Source organism: Eucalyptus grandis, chromosome 2 (genome assembly GCF_016545825.1).
Source record: "Eucalyptus grandis isolate ANBG69807.140 chromosome 2, ASM1654582v1, whole genome shotgun sequence".
In the NCBI taxonomy this organism is placed as follows: Eukaryota; Viridiplantae; Streptophyta; class Magnoliopsida; order Myrtales; family Myrtaceae; genus Eucalyptus; species Eucalyptus grandis.
The window spans coordinates 55,945,850-55,968,787 of NC_052613.1; the positions used below are offsets into that span (position 1 = coordinate 55,945,850).

A 22,938-nucleotide genomic window follows, 5' to 3' on the forward strand; every position below is an offset into this window, starting at 1 on the left:
ATGTTCCGTGAAATTGAGATACAAAACCGGCGGGAGATGCGCGTGGCTGACCACACCTGACCTATGAGCATTGAGTTGGACTCATTATGCAATCGGTCCTTCTTCGTACCTTATCAATTTCGCCTGTTTCTAAAATCAAAGCCCATTAAATGCGGACAACCTGGGTCACTCTCGACCGATCGGCGATGGTCAACCGACAACCAAAAAAGGAACAACAAAAGATGGTATTTCTTGTTCACCGTTCAAAGGAAAAAAGAAAAAAGAAAAGAGAAAAGAAAAACCTTTTTTATTCAAGAAAGCTTCGACACATCACGATAGAGATACCGGCATTTAAAATCCTTGAGTTTATGCCAAAAAAGTACAGGCTCGAGTGGCCAGGAAGTTCGTTCCTCTCCTTGCGATCTTGGATCAAATATTGTTGGGAGCAGTCAAGGAGCAAAATGTGAGGAAGTGTTCTTCCGAGAGATAAACTTGTCAACGTGCACAAAAGCTAGTCTTGGCATGATCCGACCAATGAAGAAACAAAAATCATTAATTTTATCGATGCCATCTTTCTCAAGAGCGATCCCATATTATTTAAGAGTTACTAGACTTGATGAATAAATATACTAGATCTAAAAATAGATGATTAACATATTCCTTGGAAATTAAAATCAAGAGTGCTTTTCCATATTAATGTGAGTTCGCAACTCTCTAAGCATTGGACTAATCCCATTATGCGGATGGTTTCCGAGGTCCACACACATTAATCTAATTATTGAAGATAGGCATGATTGTGTTATTATAGTTTGCCATATGAGATTGCTTAAGCATATCATGATTCCAAGATCTTGATTAAAGGGGTTATCCTACAAAAACGTCCAAACGTGATGTTTCCACCTCATACCTTAAATAAGGATAATGCATGCGTTAATCATTTGAATAGACCGTCAAAAGAGTTAAATAGATAGGACAACCGGGCCGGTGCTGGTTTCGTCGTTTCGGCTTTCTCGAGAACTAAGTTAATAACTCGAATGCAGTCACAAATTACAATCGGAGATAATTAATCACACGCTAAAGCGCATGCTAGAAAATTAGAAAAATCGTAGCCTTGATTCTCCATGCAGCCGATCTCACTCCACCAAGCACGTGGCCTCGTGGAAGCCGCACTGTCCCTTGGTCACGTGGAGTACAGATAATTATTCAATTAGGTCCCAAAAAAAAAAAAAAAGAAGAAAAATCCATGTGACAACTCCTGATATTTTAAGAAGATGATGGTCAAATCGGAGAAATTCGATGCGGGCGATTAAGAAATTAGCTTTCGTTACCTGGCAATTTTAATGCCGATCGAGCTGGTCACATGGTGTTGTTAGTCCCATGCCCGTTGTCATATTTATTACGCAATAACCGTGGAATTATTTTCTGTCCGCCGAGAAAAATTTAAATATTCGTACGAAAGAACATACGGAAGTGATAGTATATTCTGTTTGATGTTAGTATATAAATTAAAAAAGGAAGGAGAAACTGAAAATGGAAAGTTCGCGTTTGGGACATTCACATGGCTGAAGCCCGAACATCTGTAAATCATTGAGGAACAGGTCCTACATGCTTAGCTGTGGGGTGTTGCTCTTCTGCTCTCCCTCTTAATTTTATATATATAAATGTTCATTGAATTTTCACTAGACATGCAATATGTTTAGAGTGGTTTCTAAAGTATTGGCAACTATTTGATCTAGTCCATGAATTATGTAAAGATGTTCTTCGTTAATTCAAATGTCATCTTTTGTTAATTCAAATTAAGTGAAATCTGTTGATTATAACTTATCAATGACATTTTAGGGTGGACAAGAAGGAAAAAAAGTTGCAGACGGTTCATTATCCACGTAAGCTATTCATTTCAATTTTAGATATGATAGTTCACATTATCAATTAACAATGGACTTGCTAATGTCCTGGTCTTTCTTTTTTTCTTTTCCAAAATAGGTGAATGAACCATCATTTTAAAAAAAATCCAACTCAACATATTGTTAGTAATTTTCACATCACCACATAATGGCCAATTTATTATCTGAATAAACAAAAGGATCATATTGAATATTTATCAATACTTCAAGGGTAGCATTAAATAAATTAAACATCTATGGACCACTTTGAGCATTGCGTGAGAGTTTAGGGCTTATGTGCGCCGTTTTCCTAAAATATTAATATTCTTGATCATAACAAAATCAAACTCTGCAAAAACCGAACTGAGACTGTGTATGAACCAATTTATGCTCTAATGATAGATATAATTGCCAAGGCCATCGTCGGAGAAGGGTTTCAATGGACTACTCCGTGTTCACATCAACAGTTAGTTCTACCTTAATTGACACGGTGAGGTTGTGAAACAAGACATGAGAAGTGAAAATATATTCTGTTTGATGTTTGTATATTTCCATACAAAATAAATGCACAAAAAATTAAAAAAGAAGAAGAAACTGAAAATGGAAAATCGCGTGTGCGACATTCACATGGCTGAAGCCCGTGCATTTGTGGATCATTGAGGAACAGGTCCTACATGCTGAGCTGTGGGGGTGTTGCTCTTCTGCTCTCCCTCTTAATTATATATATAATAAATGACATAAATGATCATTGATTTTTCATTAGACATGCAATATGATCCTTAAAATTTTGAGTTATTTAGAGTGTTCTTTAAAGTATTGGCAACTATTCAATCTAGTCCCTGAATTATATAAAAATATTATTCTCGTATTTTAGTTAATTCACATTAAGTGGAATCTGCTGATTATAGCTTATCAATTACTTTTTAGGGTGGACAAGAAGGATAAAAAGTTGCACACAATTCAATATCCACATAAGCTATTCATTTCAATTCAAGATATGATAATTCACATCATCAAATAACGATGGACTTATTAACATCTTTATTTTTTCTTTTCCAAAATAGATGAATAAAAAGGACAAATTGAACCGTCATTTTTTAAAAAATCCAACTCAACATATTGTGAGTAATTTTCACATCACCACATAATAGCCAATCTATTGTTTGAGTAAACAGAAGGTTCATAAACATTTACTAGTACTTCAAGGATAGCATTAAATAAATTAAACGTCTATAGACCACGTTGAACATTGAACCAATTTATGCTCTAATGACAGATATATTTGCCAAGGCCATCGTCAGAGGCAGGTTTCGATGGACTACTGTTGAGGTGTTTTTACCTTTTCCGATTAAAGTCGATTTGGTAGATAAGCTAATGCTTAATGACTTGTGTATTATCTACTATCCAGTCCACATTCAAGAGATCTCCCTGTGCAAAATATGATGGAGTTGGGTAACATGGCACAAGTAGTTAATTGCGCACTACCTACGATATAAGATTCGAGATTGGCGAGCCTGTCACCGTAGCCCCATTATGATAAAAAGAATTTTCCCATGCGAAATGCGATGCAGTTAGACAAGCGTAGCAAATGAGCTGTGCAGAAATTCATTCCCGTCATAGATCAAACTCGTGATCTCGTGGAAGACAATTCTGCTCTTTTTTTGGCTTGTGCATAAGAATGCTTCCGTATAATCACGCGCAAGCATAGATCATCCCTTTTTTTTTTTTTTTTATGGAAATGCTAACTGTTATCCAAGCAGTAAGGTGGCTAATTGGGCTGGGCAGGGGTTGAAATAAAATTCCAAGCGATACCCCAAGGTAGGCCCGACTACTTATGGGCTCGGACCATGATAAGGCCCTGGAGAACAAAGTCCTCGCCGGTCGGTCGCCAACCGTGGACAGATCCGGTCCGCATATTTTAGATTGCCTGGTAGTCCGTTTTTGGAAGCGCACCAGGCTGTGCAACCAACTCCGGTCTCTCAACCAAGTCGACGTTGACTTTAAGCAGGAAGGAAAGTCAGCGTTGACGTTCGTAGAGGCAAGGAAAGTAGACTTAGGAGTTATCAAGCTGCGAACATAATAATTTTAGGATAAGTTGTTCCATATACAAAAAGGGGCCGTGAAAATCCGAGAAGATTAGGCCAACCTCTCTCCTTTAGAATATTCTCCTTTAGAATATTCTAAGCGCAGGTATTACTGTAAATGTATATTAGTCTTGAGTATTTTTGTAATAAATGTGGGTAGTGAGTTGATGGAAAGATAAAATGTCCACTGTTAAATTTATGAGAGGTCTATGTTGTAATTCGATGAAGATTTATATGTAAAAGATCTTCCCTTTTCATTTGTATCATCTCATAACTAGTATTTTTAGAGCTTTTCTAGTGAGTATGAACATGTCAAACTAACTTGGAAGGTATTCCTACGCACAAGGCAATGTCCGTGAAGATAAGTGGAGGAACGAGATCAAGTTATGATTCTCGACCAACCAATCATGGATTCCAATGTTAATGCGAACGGAGAAGAGAGGGCAACAAAACGGGGCGACTTGTGCAAGACTTGGTAATAATAATATGAGCTCATCGTTAACATTCTCCAGAACTTGTACCAATTCCTTGGACGTGAGGAAAAAGGCCTCCGGTGATCGTCCTCGCACGCCTCGCTAAGCAATGGAAGCAATAGAGATTTAAGGAAGATGGAGCTTGTAATGAGGCAGAAGATGGATTGGAAAGAAGGGTCGAGTGCAAAGAGGAGGAGGGTGGTGGTGATAGGAGGAGGTGTCGGCGGCTCTCTCATCGCCAAGTCTCTCCAGTTCTGCGCAGACGTCACCCTTGTCGACCTGTGAGTTGCGTCGCCTCCTGCCATTCTCATAACCTTTCCTGCTCAAGCTTTCTCTGTACTTGGCCTGGCTTGGCTTTGTCTCATTCCCTGGCTTTTGCCCTACTTCACTTGTCCCCAGCTCTAGCGCTAGCTCCTGCGATTACTTGATGGATGTTCTCATTAGGCTTTGCTCGTGCTGTTCATCTTTGTTCATAATTCTTATGCAACTCCCAGTATATTGTTCTTTTCCTTGTCTACTTGTCTCTGCAACATCTATGCAGCAAAAATGTAGATTCTACCTATTTATTTGGTGTGGAGTTCTAGTCATGAATTTTCGTATTGTGGCTAAAGTTTGGTTTGAATCAAAACAGGAAGGAATAATTCGAGATTCCATGGGCAAGCTTGAGGTCAATGGTAGAGCCGATGTTTGGGGACCGATCACTGATCAACCATAGAGACTACCTCCCTAATGCTCGGGTCGTCAGGTCGAAGTCGATTAAAATCACCGAGTCGGAAGTATCGACAGCCGATGGCCGCTTATATGCCTTCGATTATCTTGTCATTGCCACGGGTCACCAAGATCCGGTTCCCACCACCAAAACCGAGAGACTCAAACAATTTGAGGCAGGTACTGGGAAGCTGCAAAAACGCGAACCGTTGTGGCAGTCATTTGTGTTCTTGTTCTGTTGACTTGTGTTCGAGTCTGAATCTGTTGCATGCAGATAATCAAAAGATAAAATCGGCTCGATCCATTTTGATCGTTGGTGGCGGCCCGGTTGGTGTTGAACTCGCTTCAGAAATTGCCATCGATTCCCCGGACGAAAAGATCACCCTCGTTCACAGCGGATTGAGGTTGATAGAATTCATCGGACCGAGGGCTTCGGAGAAAACTCTAGACTGGTTAAGGACAAAGAACGTGGATGTGAAATTGGACCAGCTGGTCGACTTGAATTCCTTATCGGATGGAACGTACAGAACTTCCCACGGAGAAACTATCAAAGCAGATTGCCATTTTTTATGCACGGGGAAGCCGCTTGCTTCTTCATAGCTCGAGGAGACATTCTTGAAAGGAAACCTGGATCGATTTGGAAGATTAAAGGTTGATCAGTGTATGAGAGTCGAAGGTCGCGATAACATATTTGCAGTCGGAGATATTACTGATGTTCAGGTAAGTTCGGAATGCAGATTACTCTGCTCAAGTTCATTATATTTGACGCGGTTTCCCCAAGAACACATTCGATGTCAAAATCGCTGACGGAAACAGTTACGTAACATGACAACAGGAGATCGAGCAAGGTTGTTTGGCACAAAAGCATGCCGCGGTGCAGTGAAGAACTTGAAGCTGTTGATGGATGGAGGCGAAGAAAGGAAGATGGCGGTCTACGAGCATTGTTCAGTAAAAGCCATCGCCTCCCTCGGAAGGAGAGAAGCACTGGCACAGTTCTCGCTCACGAGTCACGACCATCACTGGGAGGATTCCCGGCGCGATCAAGTCTAAGGACCTGTTCATCGGCAAAACAAGGAAGCTGATAGGCCTAAAACCTGCCATTGCCTACTCTTGAAGTTTTTGGCATTTTCAGTGTCATCTTCAGAGTGTCAACAGCGCTCACCAGTCTTCATCTTTGATTCTCTCATTTCATCACTTCCCTTAAAAGAGAACTTTCGAATTGAATGTGACGGTGTGGTATTTTTGCACTACGGCAGAACGGTGTTGTGCAACACTCTTTGACATTAATCTCTGGCAAATTTAATGCACAGGGTTTTTCCTGAAAAACTGCTCATATCATTCTTGAAGGTCATAGGATCAGCCAATTCTGGCATAATCTCTCTCTCTCTCTCTCTCTCTCTCTCTCTCTCTCTCTCTAAAAAGACAGAGAGAGAGAGAGAAAGGAGAAGAAGAAACCCTCTACCATATAAGGCCTGCTTCTAACAGAGCCAGCGACCAAAGTTCAGGATGTATGTACAATCATCTCGACTCTATGGAAAGTTGGAAACCACCAAGCAGATAAACAAACAATAAGGTCAGGCCGATTAGGATACCGTACACAAGCCACTGACTAATGATCACACGGGTTCTTCTCTCTGAGGGCCCTGAGCTTCCTGTTTGAGGTTCTGCCTTCTCTGCAGAGGAGTCATTGGCCTTCATCTCCAGCACTATCTTACTAGACCTCTCTGGCTTATGCCGCCTCAGTCTGATTCTTCGATTCGCGGTGCCCTGGAAAGGAGGGATCGGCGATATGAAATCTTGCACTAGTGTTTGCGAATCTTGAGACATTAGCTCTGCCTCTAGATTATTTGGAACAGTGGGCAGGCTGTCGCGAGTTGGAGAAACAGAAGACTCATCTAATTTGACAATGTCATCTTTCAGTATATCTGCATAAAAGTCCTCGTTGCCATCGGAATTCTGAATGGTATAACAGGGGAAATGGATTTTAGTTAGTACAATATTAGCTGACTATTTGGAGACCAGTTCCACCTGAAATCAACTTTAAAATTCAATCCCATAATTTGGAAAGGTACTTCTGATACGAAAAGGGCGTAGATGAAAGAGGAGGTGCTATTGATGAATAAAGTAAAACCACAATTCCATAGCAAACTTTGGCATTCCAAAATATTAAACTTCTTGAAACGCGATGAACCTTTTGATGGGAGGAATTGGAGCTGGACTCAATTTGCTCGACGGAGTGTGAATTGTAACTTCCAGAGCAATTCCTCGCACAACCTTCAGCCAAGTTGTCTCCTTCAGAGACATCTGTCCGGTCAACATCAGACGTTTGCGTTAGATCGGAGGCACCGCCCATTTGGAACTGACTGCTTCTTCGCAGGCGGCAGATAACTAGAGAATCCTGCTGATTCTGAACGGGCAAACACACAAAACGATTTTAGTCGTTCTATTTAGGTATTGACCTTACCTCTACAGAATGCACACACATTTTGATGTCGGTAGCATCACATAGACTCATAGAGGGCCAGATACAAGGAAAAGGTCGATGCATTAGGTAAAGGCTCTAAATCAAATGCTATCATTACCTGAGACTTTGCATTCATCGAGTACTCATGCATGATCCACTCCGTCCTTTTCCCTTTCGGTGCCCGACCCAGGTGGAAGACGAGGGTTCTCTTTGTACCGATCACCGCAGAGCTGGACTTCACATTGCGCTCTTCCCTGTGGCTTTCCAGTACCCATGTTCGGTCGCTCTCTTACTCTGGGACCCCTTAGGATACTTCCTGCCCCGAACAGAGAAGAAGAACCACTCGCTCTCCGAGGGGACGATCGATTTGGCTGAGATCATAAAGCAACCGACTTCAACGAAGCAAACCTAATATAAGGGAGAACAGGCTACAAGTTTGGACTACAGAGGACCAAAATTCCCCTACAGATCAGCTCCAGTTAACTATGCAATTAATCCGAGTCAGTAAATTGTGTGCGATACATGCATCCAACCTTAGAAATCAATTGAACGCCTATATTCTCTTAATCCGATCCTTTTTCAACGAAATTCTCAGATACCGCCCTGAAGAGTAGACAGTTTTTTAACGCAGGAACCATTCTTGTTGTCAAGGTATAAAACGCGAACCGCATCCTCTGCCCATCGAATTCTAACTTCAGTAGGCGGCAGGACCGTTTTCTCCTAGAGTTCACGCATACGACGAGGCTCACACTGGATGCAGCTTTTTCCAGAAACAGAACCATGCCCACATACCAAGAACACGAACTACTACAGAACACGCACGGGCGACAAGAACACCGAATCAGAAGGCAGATGAAGGGGAACCGAAACACCAACCGGGCAAGTCCCAGGGCTCGTGGGCAGAGAAGTCGACCTCGGGGATGAGCTGCTCCACGCTCTTGTCGATGCCCTCGAGCTTCTTCGTCAGGTAGTGCGAGATGAGCTCGGCGTCGGACGGCGAGAACTTGAACCCCGGGTACATCGACGCCGCGTCGGCCATCGATACGATCCGCCCATCCCTTCCGTCGCTGCACACGCCGTCCATCTTCTCCCGCGTCAAGCTCGAATTGGGTCGGTTCGGTTCGCGCGGCTGATCGTCGAGACGAGAACAGGACGGGGAGGTCTCGTTCGCAGTCGCCAGTTCGCCGTCTTCATCAAGAAAGAGAGCAAAGCTCTTCGGGACGCGATAGGCGTTTGCCTTTTTCTCCACCGGCTCGCTGGCGGAGTTGAAGCGGCGGGTGGCGCAGCGTGATGGTCACGTGGATGGCCGTCCGACGCCTTTAAATTTGGGAAAGGTATCAAAAAGGAATTTTGTTAGTAAAGGCGTGTTCGATAACATTTATTTAAAAATTATTCCTGAGAAACATAAATAAAAAAAAGTGTTTATGTTTTGGAAACAATTTTTTAACAAAAAATGTGTTTAGTAAATTTGTTCGGAATAAAAAAATGAATGTAAAACACGTTTGGTAGAATTTGTATAATTTTTTTTTCTATTTTTTATTTTTTCTTTTTTTCTTCTTTTAGTCGGCGGCCTCATCCACCACGGCGAGCTTGGGTGGGCTCGCCACCTGGGGCCGCGACGAGGTCTCGCCCTCGGCTGGGCGAGCTTGGGGTGAGCTCGACCAGCCAAAAAAAAAAAGAAAGAAAAAGAAGAAGAAAAAGAGAGAAGAAAAAGAAGAAAAAGAGGTTTCTAAATTTTGTTCCAAAAACAAAACAATTTTTTTTTTTTTTTTTTTTTTGGTGACCGGGAACCCCGTGTCCCGCCTGAGGCCAACGACCGGGAGGCAAAGAAAAAGAAAAGAAAAAGAAGAAGAAAAAGAGAGAAGAAAAAGCAAGAAAAGAAAGTGTTTTTAAATTTTGTTTCAAAAAGCCACCCTCGTGGGTGGTTGAAATAACTTTTTTTTTTGCTTATTTCCAGATTGAGATGTGTTTCTAGGAACAAAAAAATAATTTTGGAATAAAAATGCGCACAAACGTGTTTCTGTTCCTTTTTTTTTCGAACAAAAAACAAAAAAAGTTATTTAAAAACAGAAAAAAGAAATGCAAATAAACGCAGCCTAAAATATTTTTTGAGATAGTGTGAGAATAATAATTTGTTGTGAAGCTCATAAATTATTGAAAATGTGAATCATATAATAATATATAATTATAATTTATAATTGTTTATGATTCGAGAACCAAGTGTTATTTTCATATTATATTAAAAATTGTTATGCAATTTAATCATAAACTTTTTAATTAAGCCAATTTAATCCTAAATTTTTTTATATAATACTACTTTAGTCCTTACAACCAACGTTGGCTGACTATTGTTGATGTGAAGACCGACTAATGTTGATCGCCTGACCAATGCTGACATAGCAATTTTAAAATAATTTTTTAATTTTTTCTCTTCTTTCTCCTTGGGCTACACAACAAGGCCATCGTGAGGCTGGCCTTGCTGACCACTATAGAGAGAAGAAGCCCAAGAAGGAAGAAGAGAGAGAATATATATTTAAAGTTATTAAAAATTGCCACATTAGTATTGACCGGATTGGCCAATGTCCACGCCAACACTAACCAAGCAATATTAGTTGAAAGGTTTAAATTAGTATCAATGTGAAAAGATTTAAAACTAAATTAATTCAATTGAAATATATTCACCTCTCTCAAATTGTACAACCTCTATATACTTTTTATTTATTTCAGACTCAGTTCGTGCAACCAATCGGTTTGAGAAGTTTTATAGAACGTTGTAATTTGATTGTTTGATATCCTAACTTTCATTTCTCGATGAAATTGACAAGAAATCAATCTTCCTAGACCGTGTTCATCAGCAAAAAGTTGAAACAGATTGTTCGGACATTGGACTCGCGAGATTCACTTTAAGGTCACAATCATCCGATGAATCTAAGTTCATCTTCCGTCTACGAATTCCAAGTTGGAAGACTCCTTTATCTTGTGCTGGGTTTGAACTGCAATGCCCGTTCACCGGGTTCGACATTAAGGGTAGAACCGAACACGACTAAGGAAGCAAAACCCGAATGATCGCCGCCGGGCGTTGGCGGTTCTGTCGTCAGCAATATGAAAAGGGCCACAACGAAGGAGGGCATACTACGCATATAGCTCGGAGTTAAATCAAATACGAGCAGCAGCTGTTCATCAGATACAAAAGGGTACATGGATTTCGAAGGGAGGGGACGAAACAAGAAGAGGATAGATTTGCTGGGAAATTTCTGGGTAATTTACAAGAAGATTACACATGAAACATGATAATGTCTCTTAGCTTCTTCAGAAGTAATCCTCGGTCCTCCCCTTGAAGCCGATTTGACCGAAGGTGAGGCACAAGAACAGACCCAGGTGCCATGTGATCAGCCACAACCTGTTCATCCATCAGATTCGCCCCCAAAAATCAATCATTTTGCAGATGTTCGCGTATCACGCAACTTAAATCGACCAAAGTTAAACTGTCAAGTGGTCCGAGTTCATGGGATTTTAACTGATCAACTGAACAGGTAAAGCTTCGGCATTTATTTGCAATGAATCGGTCGTGTGAAATCTCATGAACTCACCAGAATGGGGAAGCGAGCGGGGGAGGCGTGGGGAAGTGAGCGAGCTCGTTCCCAATGCTCTCGAAGAAGAGCCCCGTCAGGCTCTTGCCGTCGATCGCCGGAACGCTGGATGGAGCGAGCCACCCGATCAGCCCGAACCCAATCACACTGTAGTCGGCGCGCAACCAGTCTCTCTGGAAGCTTCGAAAAACATACATACCAACATCGAAATCAGCCAAACCAGATCACGTCGACACGACGCAGCCAACTTGATCGGTGCTGAACAAACGCTGAAGCACTTACCATGTGAACCGTCCTCCCGAAGCGCGAACCGGCTTCATCGGGTTCCTCGCTCTCACCGGAGACCTCACAAAGTCTGCAGACGACCAATGATTCCAGATGGGACGAAGATCGAGAGAAAAAAAAGGGAGCATGGAACGCTAGGAGTGCTAAGAAGCAAGCGCACTTCGGGATGATGAGGTGTACCTGAGACAAGGGAGGCCTTCTTCGGCGATGTCAAGGCCGAGGAGCCGAGGCCGATGACGCTCGACGTAGCCATGCTTGCTGCCATCTCCGGTCTTCTGGTTCGGGATGAGAGGCTCGAGAGTGGGAGGTGGATACGGGGGATTGAGGTTTTGTTGAGGAAGGAGATACAGATTTTTGTGGAAGACGGATTGCATGGATAACGTCGCCGCTCAATCGGAACGTGCCACGTCGGATTTGCATGGATAAGTGGTGGGGACGTCGAAAGATATGTGCAGAGAGAATTGTTCGCACTTCAGCAAGTTGGTGTGGGCCAACTTGGGCTCGTAAATGGGCCACTTGGAAAGAGCCCAAGCCATTTCTCATAGGCCCACGTGTATATTGACCATAATAGCCCCCAAGCATAGACTAAAGGGGGAAATTCTTAAAAAGAAAGAGACGACGAAAGAACACAATCAATTTGTTGATTTATTTCAATTACATTGATTACCCAACACCCAAAATCCTGACTTTGTTTTTTGTTAGAGATGAACTTTTGAGCATAAAGTTTAAAGATATCAGTACCGACATTTAGCTCAGAGTAAAATCCACTTTGACAGCAAATACAGAACAACTCCAATTCCCAGGTTAAACAATCCTCAAACCTTGATTCACAGTCACCGAGTTGCTGCATGAAATCGAAGGGGCATCAATACCGGGGTCCGGTTCTCAGGCCGGCTCCCTTTTCCCTTGCCTCTTACGAGACTCGGTTGAAACCTCTGCACTAACTTTTCTTCTTTGATCCGATCAGTGACATTACATCTCAATGTAAGTAAATACAGAACAGGTAACAAGCCATGAACCAACACAGAGGTTTTCAGACTTTTGAGCACTGATATTATCTGCACTGATATTCTTCAATGTCAAAAAGCTCTCGATATGACAACACAAATATGAAGAAAAAGATGATGTGCCTTAAGCAAATGGCATGCTTATGAAGCAACAGGAAGTACATTTGCAAGCCACAAATAAATGAAAAAAAGGTCAGCAAAAATAGTGAACAGTATGAAACCAAGTAAAATAGAGTGTATTGACTAAATGATGCATCGGTTCTCTAACTACATTACACATATAGACAGAGGAAGAACAAAAATTGAGTCAATCGTTAATGGGAGGTTCAGTAGGTCGCCTGGCTTTTGGAACGGAATCAGCAACATTTCTTCGGGCTCTTGCCATGTCCACAAACACTACACGCCCATCTAGCAACTAGAAGCAAAAAGAGGGTCAGAACTTCAAAGGTCTAGAATGCGTAAAGTACAAAGAGATGGCATGATTCTCACCTTCCCATTCATGTCAGTCAAGGCTTTCCGGGCATCCTCCTCCACAGCAAAGGTCACATATCCAAAACCTTTTGATCTATTTTTTACTTTATCCATTATTATTTTAGCTGGAAAGAAATGTGGCTTCATGGTCAGAGACACTAATGCTTCTTGAAGCTCTGAAGGGGAAATATTGAAGCTTACCTCCTTCAACTTGGCCAAACTTTGAAAATGCTTCTGCTAGCTTGCCTTCAGTCGTGTCAAAAGCTATACCTGCTCAAGAGCAATATTTTACAATAAGTTTTGCCCTGACTTAAGATCGATATTAGAATAGGCCGAGTATTGGCTCTAACTAGAAACTGCATTTCATAGTGAGATCAACTATGATTTAAAATTTCCCCCAGAAGCAACTCTGATGATATTAAAGCTGAAGATTCAGACCTTTACCACCAATCATTAGTTCAGGAAATGATCATCATAGTCTTACTTGAAAAACACTTTCTTGGTTCCTCCCTAAAGATTTGTGAATTCTCCAGAAACAGATCTTAATTCTAAGATTTGCTTGGCTTCACAGCTGACAAATTTTTGTTCTACGCTCTTACTAAGGTTTGATAATAGCTGACAATGATATTGTGCCAGTACCAGTACTGGCATCCCTAGCCGTGTTACATGGATGAACAGCTGTATCCATTGGCGAAATGATCATCTGGCATCCTAAAAGCCAGATCCAATACACAAAAAGCCACTTAACACTCAGATGAATGTCCTACGTTTTGTCACCACATGACTTCCTTCAAACACAAAAGAGTAGCTAAATGGCTTCCCAGTTCACGGGAGGTTGAAAGAGGTCAGGGACAAAAGCCTGAACCTCAGTAGTCCTCACAAGCTCCATCATATCTAATCCAATATTCAAGACCAAGAAGCCTTCAAAGGTGGGGCACCATCCAACTAACGACAGATGACGATGAACTAGAAGTCACATTCTGAAACACCATCACTACAGACTACCAGTTATCTCACCTTTCGGCTTTCCACAGCAAGTGGATCATCCCTGGAATCATCCATCCTGCCGGAACAAGTACGCCTGCGCTTTACTATGAAATCTTGCTGCCGACAGAGATTATATAAAGCCATTCATTCATTCATCCCTCCTTTTCTATCCTTATGGAGTTGCGGATAGATCACTAGTTTAACCACCATCACCGTCAGTGAACTAACATTATCAAGCTTAGCCCCATCAGCAAACCAGCAACAGAAAGAACAGATTCCAGCTTCTACTGGCCATAAGCTGGTGAAAGAAAGGACTAAAATTCGGGGATAAAAAAAAAACAAAAGAACAGACTTTAGTTCGAAACATGGACACCCATTTCGAGCAAAAGTCATCAAAGGGTAAATTCCCAATTACTAGAGCCCAGCAAAAAAAAATAAAAAAATTCCAATTCCTAGAGTCCACCCAAGAAATCTTCGAAGGCGTGATTAACCGAAGCGCATTCTCGGAGGTCGGTCCGACGCCGACCAAAAGGCGCCCTCATTCGATCAGGTCACTCAGAGCTGCGCCTTGTCGGAAGGCTCGGCCATGTACAGCCGCCAACAAGCGCACGCACAGGCAACACGTATCGAGAGAAGGAAAAAGGAAAAGTTTTTTTTTTTTTTTCTTAGGATTCGGTACCTTTGACGAAGAGCGTGGAAGCGAGTCCGCGATGGAAGATTAGACGAGCTGGGGAAGCGATGGGATTAGGCGACGATAGGAGCTTGACGAACCCCCTCGAAATTCTTCCAGCAGCCGCCATGGAAGGAGAGAGAGAGAGGCGTGACTGAGCTCTTTTGAGGTTACGAGTCTTAAGATTACCTGAAGAAGAAGAAGTGGCAGAAAAGCTGTAAGAAGCATTTCAGGCTAATTTTTTGGTTCTTAAACGAATATTTGCTTCTTATTTTTCTTACTCTGGCTAGGTTTAATTAACTGTAAATAAATAACCGAATAAGATTGGATGACGCTTTACCATTTTTTAACAGTTTTCTTCTTAAATCGACATCGGTCGAAATCTTTAAAAAATCAACTTAAATTGCAGAAAACGTTATAGCGCACTTACGATATTCCTTGGGAATTTAAGAAAATAATACTCCATTTCTCCTTATTTACAAGTAATCATGAAATGAGACGGAGACCGATTTTAATTTATTTTTCTGGACATAATTTGGAATTCCTTATCGCGAGCAAGATATTCCACAATTAATGAAAATGATGTGGTTCTTCTCAAATCCATTTCGGAGTGCGTCGAGCATCCTGTATGCAACTGTGAAGGACATCGAATTAAAACAAAAAGGTGGAAAATTAATAAATCCAAAAAGGATGCTGGAACAGTCGCTCTCCTTTGATGGGTACCCTAAGAATTCTGGGGAATCAATATTTTTGGTGGATAATTAATATTTAATCTCTTCTCTCTTTCCCATGCTGAGATATCTGAACTCCTAAGCAGGTAAATTCTTTCTCGACAAGGTCCGTCTCTGTCTCTTTTGTCACTCGCAGTCACAAAGCTAGTCCTCCGTCGGCTTTCGGCATTTAAAATGCCTGCATAACTGGGCATTCAAAAACTCTTGCCAAACACTCAAAATTTCCCAAGGGAGCCTTCAAAGCCCCCTTGGGAATGCCCAACCAAACATAGACGAAGATCCTCTCTTGCTTGCTTGCTTTCGCAACACAGGCTAGGCTAGGCGCAACGGAGCAGAAGCTTCAATTTTTCAGCCTGGCTAAGTATGTTGAAAGCTTCGCGATTTCATTTCGTTGATGTACATATCTTTCTCAGACAGTTTTTGCCAATTTCGTTTGTAATTTGGCCAAATTTAACATGTAGCAACGGAAACAGATGGAGACGGCATTCTTGGTTGTTGCTGCGAATGCCGCCAACATAACATGGTTCAAACAGGCTAGGTCTACTATGCATATAAATGAAGGACATAGTCATGATTCAATAGACTAGGTCTACTCACTTTTTTGATTTCTAATTTTTAGAATAGTGCCATGATCTCAGCAGACAACATTCACAGATGATTAACAAAGACCATAGCAAAAGTTATATACCTTACTGTAAGGTTATCAGACAACAGAGCAAAATGCTATACAAATGGAATCATACACGCGGATCTGACTGTTCAAGATGAGAAAGGAAAATGCACAAACTCCAAAACCCCAACAGAGAAGAAAGTCAGGTCCCCACCATCTTGGCTGCTCATGAATTGTGTGCGTTTAGCAATGCTCGATATACCATGTCGATGAACTGATTGTCCTGCAAGAGCGACGAGGTCATTTGCAGGGTAGTCGGATTGTTATAAGTGATTGAAAGATATAGTTAACGGTGTCTTTGCTAGAAAGTCAGAGCAGCTAGCACCAGCAGATCTTATTGATTCAACTCCAGAAAAATCTAATTCTGGCTCATAATATGCGGAGCAGAAAACACGTACGGTGGGATTAGAAAACTTTTTATGGGAAAATTTTGATTCAGACCGAGTAGATCTTTATCAAGTATGGGCTTCGGGAGGAACCCGAGTTATCACCAGGAGAACCATAAGACACCTTTATAAAACAAAGCACCCTGTACCTTAAAAGAGAAGATCCAATGATTTCTTCATAATGCTAAAGCTCAATAAACATAGATAGGGAAGAAATTTAGGAATGAAAGAAGAATCTCTGATTGTGCATCCAAAGTCCGTTTACTCAGTAAAAGCTAGATGAGCTATGATAATGAGGGCAACCTTTTCAGTTAGGTATTATCCTTAAACAAGTTGGCACGTCAGTCATTTTACTTTCTTATATCATTTAACTGGTACGACTTCCTGTAAGAGATGGCAAAAAGCACTACAAGCAAACTAACCTGAACAAGCACTGATAGTGCGTCTCTGACTTTATCTCTGTTTATGACAGGTGCATAGTTGGCAGTAGGAACAGCAGTAGGCGTGAGAGATGGAGGGGGCGTTGGTGGTGGAAACGGCTGAAGAATTGGAGCACCATATGGACGTTGTAAATTGACAGGTGGATGAAGTGGAGGAGCAGTAGGCATTGACGAAGAGACAGGTGGTACAATTGCTGCAGAGGAGGATGGCGGAGGGATAAAAAATGAAGGCTTCACTAGATTAGCTGCATGATTTTTGTTGATACCAGGATCATTATTATCAAGCAAAGACCCAAGAGGGGTAGGTGCTGCCAAAGGAGGAGATGGTATTTGCAAGGTCGATACAGCCGGTGAGGAAGCCGAGACAGGACACGGAGGTGGAGCCATTGCCGAAGAAGATGGAAAAGGTTGTCCACTACCTGCTACATTTGTAGCACCGCCAATATTCAAAGCTGACTGCATGCCAAAGCAAACCATTAGGGACCAAAAGGAAGCACACAGTGCAATTTGGCAAAACATGTAGAATATGGCTAAAGAGAACACATGTGCTAAGCAAGATACACTGGTACAAAGCACTCCTATCATTCTCAAAGATGATGAGCTAAAATGAACTTCCACCACCATAAATGCCTGGGCAAATAGGGAAGGAGTTTGCTGTAGATTCTAACTACTTTCAACAGAAACTGTGCTCCACTTTCCCCATCTTCATTGGCACTAAGTTATCTTTTTCCATATCTAAACAGTATAACCCTATTCATACTGCACCACCATTACAAAAAATCAGCTAGTGAGGATTCCAGCTGAAAGCAACAGCTCATTGTACATGAAATGATCTTTTACGCCCTTTGAAATTATACATCATCAGAGGATTCGTGACTGAATAACAAAGGTTTCTGCAGATATAGGGGAAACAAAGAGGAGAAGGGACATCAGACCATCAGTGCCAAAACACTACAAAGGCATCTCTTTAGAATAACACAAATGATCCAGCTGTAGAGGAATTACTAAAAAAATGGAAATCAGAAGCTTTCCACTCTTGATGACACAAATGCAAGAATTTAACTTAGCAGAAGGAATGTGTTTCTCTACAAAACATGGAACCTACGTATCAGAACAAACGAAGCAAGAGGAACTAAATAAAACTTCTTACATGCAACTGGCCTTGAGACCCTGCAAAAAGCAGGCCACAATCCGTAGATGAGATTTCTAAACATCCAGTGGAGTAGTAATTTAATATCATACGAGAGTCTTCTGCGATTATAAAAGAGTCATCTCCTGCTATAAAAGGGGAATGTAAAAGTGCACAATCATTTTCCTCCATTGCTTCATTGCACTAGACAAACTTCAAAAGCACGCTAGTGCAATAACTCCTCCCACCATTGTAAGAGGACTTCACTTTTCCCCATGGAAAGGGAAAAGGAAGGTCATCAAGGAAGACTTCTCTTTCCCTTATGGACAAGGAAAAGGAAGGTCATCTCATAGCACCGCTAAAACCCACATTAATCAATATACCTCCTGCACAAAAGTATGTGCATAATGCAGGTGCAGGAGATGTTATAATGCATGCTATTTTATTCACCTACAGAGTATGCAACATGTGTATGCAACATGTCACTTGTTTCTTCCTACCTGCATTTTCATTGTGCTGATGTACATTCTCCTTCGTCCCATCAAATAAAGTTACTTATAGAAAATTGACATTCTCTATGAGTACGTACACTGAAAAAGTTCACAAAGGCTGGATCATCGTGGACATCATTCACATTGGGTGTCGTAGATGATGGGGGCTCCAAAGGACCGTCCATCACTGCCATAGTTGGGACAGCTTCTAGTTCCTCAAACTCACTGCAGAAAGCAAGAAAAATCTTCAGCGGCAAAGAACTAAAAGACAAAACTTTGAATGAACACAGCTAATTATTTGAGGGAAAAAGACATTACAGTCTTTTATTGAGTAAAAGAAAACATTGTCCATTATCAATTTCCTCACCGAAAAGCACTGGTAATGCTTGAAAACTTTGGCACTTCTACGTTGAGCACCACAACGTGACACTTGCCAAACTGATAAAATTTACTACAGTATCCATCCGATAGAGGGCATATTATAAAAGCCAACTTTCAGGTGAAACTTGCAATTTACACTACTTTTGTAGCAAAAAGAAAAAAAACTAAAAATTCACAGTCAAGACTGCAACATCCCCCTCAAACTCAACGGAGGTGAAAAAATTTCAAGCAAATACATTAAGATCACCATAGTTATAGCAGGTATTACAAACAGGACTACAAATCTGTCATTTAAGTGCTTCTCTTAGAAACTCCTATAGTGTATGTTGCCTTCAACTGCCAAACATATTGCAGTCCAGGTATGCATAGATCATCGAGAAGCAGAAAACAAGGCAAGTTCCAAAAATCACAGCCCGAAGGCCAAGGTGAAGATAAGCAGCTCTACTAGTAAAAACAGGAGGAAAACCATCTATGGTGAAATACTGATTTTATGCCTTCATGAACAATTTGCATATTTAGCACTAACAAAAGAAACCGCTTAGTACCTTTTAGTTGTGGGCACCTTTGACTTTTGAGGAACCTTGGAGTATGCATTAAGTATCCTAAAATGCAAAAAGCAGAAATTACTCTTACAGAAGAATTGAATCACAAATAAGCATATAATATATGTAGATTCATAATACATAAACAGCAACAAATATCCAATTTTCCTAATACCTGTTAAAAAGATTCGCCACCTCTTCACACTCCCGTGCATTGTAGAACCATATACCATTTACTTCCTGAGCAGCATTCCGGTATAATAAATATGGAACCTGGACTTCAAACTCGAAATCTTCCAAAAGATTCTCTACCAGATTATCTGCATAAAACATTGCTCTCTTAAAAGTGCAGACTGTAATAAATATTGAGCACTCCGCTCATCTAGAAATTGAAGCGGTAAGATTCTGAGAGTAATGCTGCAAATAATTTGATCAACGACCATCTGATTGACTTTAAAAATTACAATAACTTACTATACAGCACTTCTCACTTAGTAAATAAGATATAGAGAAGCAAAGGGTACACCAGAGTTTGTAGTTAAAGTTAGTGAACCGACAAAATTGGGTAAAGTCATACTAAATTTCAGCTCCTGAAGTATGCAAAACAATAAAAAAAGGACCCCTTCTCGACTCAACTATTAAAAAGGCACAGGTGAAGTTACTGCGCTTTTCCATCTTCACTAAGTCGAGCACTTGTACCATTGGCAATCTTATTTGGGAAGTATCTCTCGCGGTTCAGACCTGAGTAAGCTTGGGAAGATCAAAATATATTAGACTATGCATGGGTATTGATGCTTATCTCAATTGGGTATTGTGTTATATCTGAATTCTTGATTTATTTGGACAGACAAAAAAAGTCTCCAAAGTCACATCGGGTAAAACTTCCCCAGGTTGCATAGGCTAAAAAGGAGGATGATAAATATGGAAAACTAGATGTAAACACTTGATTCTTAAAGTAAAAATAAACCAAATCTTTACAAATTAATGCCCAAAATAGCAGCAAAAGTAAGGATCATAAGCAGTCTGGAAAAAGAAAAAGGGATTACTTCGAAAGCTTGTCTCTACACTTCAACAGTGAAACATTAAATTATCCTAATAGCCCTCTGCACGAATATCCCTAGACATGAAACTCTCATTTCCCACAGTTTGTACAGGAAAAGCCATGAATACATAAACCGCAGAGAATATTCCATTAAAACTATCATCGGCTGAAACGAGCTTACATACAAAGATATGAAACAGGATTTTCTGAGATAAACCAGCAAATGAGCAATAATAAAGTCCACCAACCTGTGTTGCGGCGATTCATCACAATAAACTGAAACCGAGGCTGAGTGTTCCTGCAACAAAAATTTTAGAAGCGAATGATCAAGCTGCCAGAAATGCCCGTCAAGCACACTCAAACACACAGCTCAAACACAAAAATCCGAAGCTGATTCCAGATAACAGTCCGCAAAGGGACCCTCGCCCCGGAAAATCAAGTCCACAATAAATCCGACACCGAACACGACAAAATTAAAAATTTCACCAACCATAACACGGATAACAACCCGGGCATGCCCACAAATCAGTTCGATCACTCACCTCTTGACAACGAACAGAGACCCTTCCACGTCCTTCCGACTCTGCAAAAGACAAAACAAGTGGAGAAACAGGTTCACACCCGCACGAGACCCAGCCGAAGGAGCTCGGAAATGATCGAATCCGGTAGCTCGACAGCATCTCCAACACAGCTCAAGCGCGCCCGCAGGCGCAGAAACCCGGGACGAAACAATGGAAGAAGCCACGAAGGGAGGGAGGGAGGGAGAGAGAGAGAGAGAGAGAAGAGGGGAACTGACCCATTGGCTGGAATCGATGTTGAATTCGTAGAAGGTGACGTGGGCGGCGGTGATGAGAATCTCCTCCACGAAGGGATCGAGGCGCTGGAGGACGGTGAGGTTGAGGAGCTTGGTGCTCTGGTGATCCAGATTCGGCATCAGCTTCCCGCTCTGCGACATTTGGGGCTCAAGCCTTCGGTTCCCCTTTCTTTGCAATCTGGCTGCTGAATCTTCGCCGTTCCGATCGAATTCCCCGGATTGAGGCTTGAGAAAGAAAAACCCTAGATTTCCTGCTTTCTCTGTACTTGTGGAGATGGCGTCTGAGAGTTGATCTCTTCTGGAGAGAGAGAGAGAGAGAGAGAGTGGCGAGATATTGTTGCGCCGATGGAAGGGAAGAAGGGAGGCGAAAGAGAGGGAGAGAGAGAACGGGGAGGACGGTGTCGGGTTTTGGGGCGGGCCCTTCGGGCGGGTCGGGCTGGTCGGCACCCATCGGCTTGTCCCTTTGCAAAAACCCGCGGCCCGCTTATGCTCTCTCTCTCCATTCTTTTCTTGCATCTTCTCAATTTTTATTCCTTTTAATGATTGAAACTTGAAAGGGAGGGAAAACTAGATGTTCGTTATGAACCATAACAACTACCAAGCTCAAATTCTAGATTTCATGCTAGGCAAATTATACCACGATTCAATCTGCATTGTCTAAAAGAGTTGGTTGCTTTCGATTTCAAGAGGAGCATGTTGTTGCTCGCTTCCAACTCCAAATATGTTCGATAGTTCTTGACATGACATTGTTTTGCATGACATGGTACACCAATTTGTATTTGGCATAAATGGATTCGAGTCACGTATGAGATTGTGTCGACCCGCTTATAATGTGCTTATAATCATGTCCTACATAGTTGACCGATGACCGATTGATGCATCCATCCGGACACGAATTAACAAATTTAAAGTTCATTTATTTTCGTGTTGCAAACGAAATAAAAATTATTATTGCATTATGTCATGTCGACATGCGAATTAGTAAGATGATTGATAATAGCATGAGTCATATTGTGTTATGTAACATGTTTCAATTATTTATATCTAGGCTATTCAATTTGAATATTTAGCATGTCGTTTTTAAATTAGCCATATATTTTATGTCATTTGGCATTTAGACACAGCATGATGAGACACGGATTGTCAAACCTAGTTTCAAATTCCAAAAAAAGAACCATTGATTCCTAACTGGATCAGTTTCAAATCAACTTTGAACATACTTTTTCAAAAGAAGGTAATGCATTTATCAAAATCCAAATTATGGGCTTTCAAAGGACAAACGATCCTATAATTACTAGATTAAAATAGTTCTGTATAATTGATACAATTTACATATTATATAATACTTTCAAGTATTACTAAAATGGAAAACTCAACAAACTTCCTGTGCTGATTATTTAGAATGAGGATCGCAGAAAGAGTTGATCCATCTTGAAATTGATCATGCTTTGACTACTTCTGTTTCACTGACCGTTAATATTTGAAATATATATCCCTTCTTCTCATAATTTATTTCATTTTGTTTAGAAAAGTGATCCATTAAATATTCTTTTCATTATCAGCAATAATTACGGCCATATGTCATTATTGATAATGAAAACATTTTTTATCGACTCATTTTTCTAAACATCACAAACGATCAAAACGAAAAATCTTTTTCAATGATTTGAATTCAACGGAACAACAAATATAAAACGTCCATATCGCATCA

The 22,938-nt window shown here is 41.1% G+C and overlaps 5 protein-coding genes across 5 annotated transcripts; 1 reads left to right on the forward strand and 4 right to left on the reverse strand.

Annotated features, from left to right (window-relative positions):
- The first annotated feature begins 4,554 nt into the window (after positions 1–4,554).
- Positions 4,555–6,241, forward strand: LOC104435720 (apoptosis-inducing factor homolog A). The gene is given in 6 exon segments (XM_010048420.3): positions 4,555–4,700; positions 5,051–5,307; positions 5,402–5,847; positions 5,963–6,002; positions 6,005–6,129; positions 6,131–6,241. Coding segments are annotated over 6 exon segments (1,125 nt in total).
- Positions 6,242–6,390: 149 nt separating this feature from the next.
- LOC104433955 (NAC domain-containing protein 60) lies at positions 6,391–8,890 on the reverse strand. The gene is given in 5 exon segments (XM_010046879.3): positions 6,391–7,083; positions 7,319–7,534; positions 7,710–7,843; positions 7,846–7,962; positions 8,468–8,890. Coding segments are annotated over 5 exon segments (1,113 nt in total). The 5' UTR covers positions 8,676–8,890; the 3' UTR covers positions 6,391–6,645.
- A 1,824-nt stretch (positions 8,891–10,714) lies between these two features.
- Positions 10,715–11,805, reverse strand: LOC104433956 (photosystem I subunit O). Its single transcript, XM_010046880.3, has 4 exons — positions 11,647–11,805; positions 11,464–11,536; positions 11,182–11,361; positions 10,715–10,991 (listed from the first exon to the last, which is right to left on the reverse strand). Exons 1-4 carry the CDS (start codon positions 11,729–11,731, stop codon positions 10,901–10,903), a joined length of 429 nt encoding a protein of 142 aa, XP_010045182.1. The 5' UTR covers positions 11,732–11,805; the 3' UTR covers positions 10,715–10,900.
- A 691-nt stretch (positions 11,806–12,496) lies between these two features.
- LOC104433957 (small RNA-binding protein 11, chloroplastic) lies at positions 12,497–14,829 on the reverse strand. The gene is made up of 4 exons (XM_010046882.3): positions 14,611–14,829; positions 13,146–13,214; positions 12,963–13,069; positions 12,497–12,888 (listed from the first exon to the last, which is right to left on the reverse strand). Exons 1-4 carry the CDS (start codon positions 14,729–14,731, stop codon positions 12,781–12,783), a joined length of 405 nt encoding a protein of 134 aa, XP_010045184.2. The 5' UTR covers positions 14,732–14,829; the 3' UTR covers positions 12,497–12,780.
- A 1,074-nt stretch (positions 14,830–15,903) lies between these two features.
- Positions 15,904–21,639, reverse strand: LOC104433958 (mRNA-decapping enzyme-like protein). Its single transcript, XM_010046883.3, has 8 exons — positions 21,210–21,639; positions 20,956–20,996; positions 20,662–20,711; positions 19,547–19,691; positions 19,375–19,431; positions 18,547–18,673; positions 16,811–17,284; positions 15,904–16,225 (listed from the first exon to the last, which is right to left on the reverse strand). Exons 1-8 carry the CDS (start codon positions 21,366–21,368, stop codon positions 16,169–16,171), a joined length of 1,110 nt encoding a protein of 369 aa, XP_010045185.1. The 5' UTR covers positions 21,369–21,639; the 3' UTR covers positions 15,904–16,168.
- Between the last annotated feature and the right edge of the window lie 1,299 nt (positions 21,640–22,938).

Coding starts and splice junctions, on each gene's coding strand:
- LOC104433956 (XM_010046880.3), bottom strand. CDS start 11,731: ATGGCAGCAAGCATGGCTACGTCGAGCGTCATCGGCCTCGGCTCCTCG. Junction 11,537..11,646: donor GAAGGCCTCCCTTGTCTCAG/GTACACCTCATC, acceptor GGTCGTCTGCAG/ACTTTGTGAGGTCTCCGGTG. Junction 11,362..11,463: donor TCGGGAGGACGGTTCACATG/GTAAGTGCTTCA, acceptor TGTTTTTCGAAG/CTTCCAGAGAGACTGGTTGC.
- LOC104433957 (XM_010046882.3), bottom strand. CDS start 14,731: ATGGCGGCTGCTGGAAGAATTTCGAGGGGGTTCGTCAAGCTCCTATCG. Junction 13,215..14,610: donor TTCCACGCTCTTCGTCAAAG/GTACCGAATCCT, acceptor GCTCTTGAGCAG/GTATAGCTTTTGACACGACT. Junction 12,889..12,962: donor TGACTGACATGAATGGGAAG/GTGAGAATCATG, acceptor TTTTGCTTCTAG/TTGCTAGATGGGCGTGTAGT.
- LOC104433958 (XM_010046883.3), bottom strand. CDS start 21,368: ATGTCGCAGAGCGGGAAGCTGATGCCGAATCTGGATCACCAGAGCACC. Junction 20,712..20,955: donor TCTCTGTTCGTTGTCAAGAG/GTGAGTGATCGA, acceptor TTTTTGTTGCAG/GAACACTCAGCCTCGGTTTC. Junction 19,432..19,546: donor GTGGCGAATCTTTTTAACAG/GTATTAGGAAAA, acceptor TTTGCATTTTAG/GATACTTAATGCATACTCCA.